General features: G+C 41.5%; 1 protein-coding gene across 1 annotated transcript in view; it reads right to left on the bottom strand.

Moving 5' to 3' along the window:
- Positions 1–106, bottom strand: part of SRPK1 (SRSF protein kinase 1) — a 19,292-nt gene extending 19,186 nt beyond the window's left edge. Inside the window, exon 1 of the mRNA XM_009334749.1 lies at positions 35–106. Within this exon, the coding sequence (XP_009333024.1) occupies positions 35–105 (71 nt within the window). The 5' untranslated portion in view covers position 106. The remainder of the gene's footprint in view (positions 1–34) is intronic.
- Between the last annotated feature and the right edge of the window lie 7,563 nt (positions 107–7,669).

The following is a 7,669-nucleotide window of genomic DNA, read 5'->3' as shown; positions in this document are numbered from 1 at the left end:
CAAAACGAAAAAAAAATTAAAGAGGGTAACCTACCTGCATGAAGCACGGCCTCCCATTGATAAAGATATTCCCGAAGACAGCCCAATAGTTTTCGAAAGAGCCATTAAAAATCAAATGCCACACTGTTCAGGAAGCAGGGGGGCATCAACGGCAGGCGGAGGGGCTGGTTCTTCTCGAACGCAGCAAAGCTTTGTGCAAGAGTGAGGGAGAAGAGGGATTTGCCTCCACCACCTAGCTGCAGATGCACAGCACTGCATTGCAGGTACAGGGCCTTGCAGCAAGGCTGGGGGTTGCTCTCAGATGATCTTCCTGCAAATTCAGTCATGTTAGGGGTTGAGCATAAATTGATTCATCTCCTTCTCTTGATGTTTACCTGTCTCAATCCTCCCTCTAATGAAATTAGAAATTCAGTCAGATACTTTGTTTCATCTTCCTGAACAAGCCGGTTTTATTTGCCTATTCAATAGTCCACTGGATTCAAAGCTCGGATGAAGACAAGGATCGTGGTAATTGCCGACAGTCCAACCCTTTTGATACAGAAATGCCAGCACAATCACACAGGAGAGAAAGGGCGTTCAAAGTAAAAATGAATTTCCTGAAGTAATTCCAGACCTCCCCGTCCAGAGTTACAAGAAAAACTTATCCTTTATGCTTAAAAGTAACAACACAAGCAGGAGAAGGAGTCAAATCTTCTTTAAAAAGGTGAACTGAGTATTTTTCACAGCAGCAGGCACTTAACATCATCCTCCAACGATGTAGAAGAATTACCAGCCATTTCCTGTCCCTGTTTGTCCTGCTGGTTTATATAAGTGGTAGGGGAAACAAGTCAGCAACAACGTGACATAGCAAGTAATAATTTAGAGATTTTTCTCTGCTACAGAGGGCTGTTGATTAGTGAAAGACACTCTGAAGCTGGCTCTGCAGTTTTAAACAAAGAGGTTTAAAGAAGAATTGGATTCATCTGATTGTATATCTAAAATATTTTCACCTTAAAAGCTCACTGAGGTTCGAACATCCTTTTAACAGTTTAGCATTGCCAAACCTCTTCAGATTAGAAGAGGTGCTAACAACATGCAAAATTTTCCACTGTAGACAAGATTTTGCTCGACGTTCGTTTAATACATCGCCCGACAACTCTGCTCACCTCTGCAACACATAGCAGGGCCAGTAACAGTTATCTGCAGGAACTAAGATTTCAGTCACGCACTTGTTCCTTACAAAAGGTGTTTAAAGAGTTTGGAAAAAACACTTTTGTATTCTCTTGCCAATTTCCCATAGAATCACTTATCTGGTCAACACTAAAAATAAGGTAAAAAACGATTAAGAAGCCTCGATCACACAATGTATGTTCTTACAGATTTGCACTGAGGTAGATCCAACAGCACAAGGAGGACGAGAAGATGGGAGACCAGAGTCATGCCCGCTAGTACAGACAGTGCAGTGAAAAGCAGTGTTCTTCGTGCTGTGGAGTGGCACCAGCACAGGCTTCTTTGCTGTTCTCTATAAATTACTAGTCAAGCCATCACAACAGCCAAGTCTCCACACGCAACTTCACCGTCAAAACTCAGAACTTGTTTTCTCCACCCCAGTAACTTACATAACAAAATGCCTGAAGAGAGGTGTTTGGTTCTCCTACTTAAGAGCATTAAGAGCGACTTCTTCAAAACTCTTATTTTGTACAGGAAATAAGTATTTTTCCCGGTCCCCAAAACAGCAGAAATACTGTCCCTGCTACCTATCTACCTGCTTTGAACAGCTACAAAAGCAGACCCCTTCCACCTTCAAGCAAGGAAGGCAGCATACATTTAATCCAAACCGCTTTTGTCACACCTATCATCCTTACATATGTGCTAACAAAAAAGATACTCTCCTCACTCCTCTTCACCTCAGTGCCATTCCCTTGACATTTGCAGAGATGACGCCTGTCTGTAGGAAACCAAAGACAATTGCTTTCCTAAGTGATTTTTAAGCCGCCTGCAGCACAATCTTTATAAACACTGTCATCCCTTATCTGTGAGCTCAAATTACACACACGAAACATTCCCAAACAGAATTCAATTCACTGAACTTAAGACTAATGACGAATCTAGCTCATATTGTAGGAGATGCAGGTAAGAGTACTATAACACACCCCTGGACTCTTGCTGAAGGAAGTGTTGCTTTCTACCTTAACCATCCAGCCAACGACTTCCAGGGCTGTACACCACCGCAGCAAGGTCTCGCTTCAAGTGCTATTGAGGATTCCTTGTTTTCATTTGGGGAAGAGGAAAAAAAAAAGCTCCATATGGCATGGTGAAAAGCCAGGATTTAAAAATCTCTCTCCCATTTTCACATCCGTGCATCAAGACAATGTCTCTTTAAGGGAAGTACGCTTGCCAGACTGCATCTCATTACTATTCCTTAGCGTGCCTGCGATTTCAAGATCATGTTAAGGCACATCTAGTCAGAACGACTGCTTCTGGTGCCAGCCTCCAACATGCTTACATGCAGATCTGCTGGCAAACCTAGTGTTCGATAAATATTGGAACTGTTTAGACTCAAACTTTCAGTATGAATTCAGGTCTGAAATGATAGAAGTATTTTCCTGCTTGTATGCGCTTCACCTTTCTGCTCAATAAATTATTTTGTGATTATTGCAATTAATTCACTCTTGCATCCCTATTTTTCTGAATAAAGAACTGGTATTTTCTACCAGCAGGACAGATCCACAATACTTGCTGCTGTAGGGCAGCCATCCCAGAGTTACAGGAATATCACTGTCGAGAACTTAAGAGGACTGGAGGTGGTCTAACATTTAGTTTTGAAAGAATGGCGCTCAGAGGCACCAAGACATATTTTTGTTTAGTGGATCTGTGGGAGTTCAATTTGAAGACAAGTAATAATGAATTTCACATGAGAACGGTACTAACGCACAAATAACAGAGGCAACCAAGTTTCCTTGCTCCCCGTACCCACTCCCCCACACAAGCACTTAACAAGCTGTTTGTAGAACCGTCTGCTATTCCAGTTATTACAAACCAAGGGACTTCCATGGAAACCAGCAGATCTTCAGTTGTGTCCCGTCATAGTCTGATAATCACTTCTGTATTTGAATGAAAAAAATCCTGTGGGCGACACATTCTGACTCTACCTTAAATGTATGTTCAAAATACTTACAAAAGATGTAGCCCTGGTATTAACTATGAAAGACAAGTGAGGAAAACATAAGCCTAGATCCTGATCCCAGGCAAAGTTTTGAATAAGGAAGTTGAGGAAGAACCCGAGACGGCTGTCAGAACTCCACGGCTCCTCAAAGACAGCAGGAAAGTGATATAAGCAAGACATGCAATAACAAACTGGAAAGTATCAGACTCTACTAGGAATTTTCTGCTCCCCAGACTGCACAGACGGAAAAATTACCAACTTCCTCGTCTCTCTTCGTAGCAATTCTATTGAGGAGGAAGAAAGAAGTGAGGCTTCACCGCATGTCAAGGGTCTGGCCAGAAAATTACAGATAACTGTAAACCAGCTTCTTGAAAATACTGAATATTGCATGCATTTGGGAAGAGGGAGAGGAAGCAAGACAGCGGTACTGTACCAAGTCTGCCACTGCCACCCCTCCAGGAGTAGAGGGAGCCAAAGGAACTATTGAAAGTCCTGTGAAAAAACATCTCCCACTCAGTAAAGCCTGTAAAAAAGGATTAAATACATTCACCAGTGCACACAGAATTAGAAGTACTTCAGGTCACGTACATTTTTCAGAACAAGCCACATACTGCAACTGTACGGCTGCCACTGCCTTTGCCGTTATTCATGCTTACAGTAATAAAACGTTCTGCTTTGAGGCACAATCGGTTCAACGTCCCTTACACAGAACTGCTGGCTTTGTGCACGAGTAGGCCAACTTTTCCTGAAACATAAAAGACACTGCTGAAGCAAGACACTGGACTTGATGAAGCAGTATTATCATCGGGGCCTGCCAATGAAATGCCCATCGTCTACACATCATACAGACCTGTAGCCTGCTTCTAGCGATATGCTGATTTTCTTCATTTCAGAGAAAACAAGCTACATTACAGAACTATTCAGTTTCTTGCCTGTTTCTTTAACTGCTTTGGATCTGGATGGGTTTTTCAACTCTGGGTCTTAATCTCAGTAGTAACCTAAAGAGTCATTTTTTTCCTAGGACAAAGAGAACAGTTTGAGCTTCTAAGGGTTTGCAACATACAACGTAGACAGAAAAAAAGCCACAGTATTTTACTGGCAATTATGGTCTAACAGTCACAAGTGCCTGATTCCATTACAAATTACCAGAGCCATTGGTAAAGTACATCTATATTTGCATTTTAGTTCAAATAGAACCTTGTATTTTCAAATAGAAGCATAGTTTTGAAGTAGATACCAGATCATCTTCACATATCAGGCTTTCGTTCAGAGAGCGCAACAGTCTCACAGCATGGGACATGAATCTCTTTCAAATGAAACCATGTAGATGGCATGCTCCAGCATCACGTCAGCCAGGAATAGATGTTCTGTCCACACTAGGGTGAACTAGTGGAATGTGGAAGGAACATTCCCCTCCAAAGAGCATGTGGAGCCTTCAAAAATCAAGCTTGTAATCTCCTGTTAGCCTGCACCGCTTCCTAAATAGACGCTACCTTACCACACCAAGGCATTACAAGTACACACGTGGCCTGGTCTGTGCTACGGGACCTGCGAAGCAAGAAGCAGCCACCTCGTGGCCGATGAAAGGCTGAACCGTTGGGACACCCATCGCTCCTTCCTCCTGCCGAGTTCATGGACGTCCCCCTCCAACACAGCTCATGAAACACCAGAACACAGGAATTCTGTTTTCAGTTCCCTAGAAGTCATACGAGGAAAACTAGCACAAGAACTGTTCCCAGGAAAGCACTGTGCAGCTCCCCCACCTTCCTAAGGACCAGTGCAAATATTATGCCCAACACACTTGTCTACCGATGCTGAACTCCAAAGATATTAGTAACCGCTTCAAAGAACTGCAAAAATCTGCATTTTTGACAATTGGGCAAAAATAACTACCTGAATGCACCTCACCAGATACAGCTGTCTGAAGAGTTTACAGTCTAAGATACTGAAGTTTTAGTAAGAAAAAAGCTTGTAAGCCTACAAGCTCCTTTTTTAAAGACAGGCTTTTCTGAGTGCCTTTGGGAATCAACTGACTGTTAGTGCCCGAGATGTTCACACCTCATGAAGTGATAAGATTAATACATCACATACTTCCCAGATAGCTTTCAGCAAAGCTATCTTTTGGCAGCAACACATACTGCAGTAGCCTACGTACCAAACTCCCTATGTTTTATTAGCAACTAAAGCTTTGACATGCATATTTCCTGGCATATTCTTAATATTAAGGAAAAGGCGACGTAGAAGCTTGCCGCTCATTTTCTAAAAATAATTTAGACTAAAGCAATTTTAATTCTAATTCCTTGCCTTTTCGATGGAAAAGACTGAGATAAGAAACTGAAATCAATGCTTCACTCAAGGCCACAAAGCAACCCAGTGACAGTCAACATTAGAACTCAGGATCTCCCTGCATCTAGGCTTGCTTTTTGTCCCCCCAAGGCATGCAGCTGTCACTCTCCCTGCCCTTCCTCCTCCTCAATTCTCACGGAAATGGGAGCTGGGCAAAGGTACACAGCCGCAATATTCTTCCAACTCCACAATGGCAGACACGGGACAGACAAGCAGGCTGGGCAAGCAGAAGCTTCCTAAGCAAAGATTTGAGACAGCTGGTTTAATGATTCTTCCAGATTACCAAAAGATTTGGGGTAGTTTTACTGGAGTGGGAAGACACAGGTACCTCACCTTCGTATTGCCAAGAAACTTTGCTCTCTTTCTGCAGAAGAGTGTGTTAAGATAAATGCACTCACTCCTTCATTGATATCAAATAAAACTTTTAAGATGGGAAGGATGGGAAGAAATAGGAAAGGAACATCCTGAATTTGAGGAAAATGAAGAACTTGGTTGACCTTCCCTTAAAAGAGAGTCTTACACATGGAACCGTAATTAGTATTTACAAGGGTTTTCTGTAAATAACCAGTTTAGGCTGGTCTTGCCTGAACCTAAATAGCAGCAATTTTAACTACTGAATGATGAAAAAAGTGGTAACTTTCCAGTTTTGTACTATACACAGTCCATTTTGATTATTTTAACCTTTCCAAGTGGTTTTTTTTTTTTTCTTTTCTGTTTTTAACCAGATTGGGTTGACAGGGAAACTGAAAGCAGGTATAGTTCATTTCCAAAGTGAAAGATATTTTGAATTGCTTTAAATCCCTTCAGAACATTCTCTGCATTTTTATACTTACCCATAATAAGATAATTCCTAATACTTACCAGCCTTAACCTTTTAAATCAGTTGTTTCAAGCTTTTTACTGCCCTTCATATAGAAAAAGTTGCATGTGTGTGACCTAACCAATTACCATGGAACGTTAGATGTTAAAAGGACATTCCATGTGGTTTCAAGTTTAGATTTTATGGAAAAAGTCTTGCAACAACCCAGTTAAGCTTATTTTAGAAGATTTAACTAGAGCAGCTTTGTAATTAAATAGAATAAACGTCGTGGAACTGCACTTGAAGTTAGAGGCTGACACTGGGTTCTTTTTGTTGTACAATGTAAAGCGTGAAGTACATGCAAGTTTCTTTAATTTCTGAGGCAGGATCTAATAAACCTACGGTACCAGAAAACAGAGTTGAAGCGTGTTGTTTAAGAAGATAAACACAGCAGTTTACAAATAGTATGGTTCTCCACTCAAATCAAGGTTAGTGGCAAAATCAACAGCTAACCAGCAGTGCAGTTAACCTGTTCTGGCTACATGGTTAAAAAGGATTTAAAAAAAAAAAACAACAAAAAACCCCAAATACGCCAGCACTGAAAGTTACCATTCAGCAACCTCAGAAGTTACACAGAAATCAGTCTTTCCAGCTGCAACTGTGGACTCTGTTGGCAGAGTCGGGATTGTTTGTCTGCAGCTGGACACAAAAAAAAAGTAGCAGGTACAGAATTAAACAATGGATTATTCATTCAGAAATTAGGACGCAGATAATACTATAGAAAGAGGAGAGCTCTTCAAAAATTGTCCTAATGCTGTCTTCAAGAAATACCAGGAACATGTAGATAATAGCGTGGAAACATAATGCACATCTCCCAAAGAGTTTAGTTAATGCTCTTCACCCCTCAGAAGCCCCAACTCAGATCTACTGAATCTTTGCTGGAGACAACCGGAAGATTTTTTAAAATACCTGTGATTCGTCAGAGGAAATGACTAAAAAAGCGTTACTCTAGGCCTAAAGAAAAACCCCTCCAATTCCCACCCCCAAAGCCTTACTTAGGAAATACCCAGGCACCATGGAGTATGAAACCTCCTGAGGTACCAGAGACTTTACACAAATAAGCAGCATTTCGCTGAGCACACAGAGCTGGCTTTAGGATTTACATCACCTTTCACTAGAAAGGAATCCGCGAGCAGCACTGAACGCGGTACTTAAGGCAGTCTGGTGGGAGCCATTGTTTAGTATTTACTCGAGATCTTTTAATTTTTCTATCTGCATCCAAAAGTTCACCACATATAAAGACTTGTGAAATTCCTGTGGTAGGAGAGAAGCCACACGAGAGCATCGAAGTTGGAGAAAGAAGTAAACACATCACAGCA

Source organism: Pygoscelis adeliae, unplaced genomic scaffold (genome assembly GCF_000699105.1).
Source record: "Pygoscelis adeliae isolate BGI_AS28 unplaced genomic scaffold, ASM69910v1 Scaffold482, whole genome shotgun sequence".
Taxonomy (NCBI): domain Eukaryota; kingdom Metazoa; phylum Chordata; class Aves; order Sphenisciformes; family Spheniscidae; genus Pygoscelis; species Pygoscelis adeliae.
Note: the sequence above shows the minus strand (reverse complement) of the source record. Positions and strands in the feature narration are given on the sequence as shown.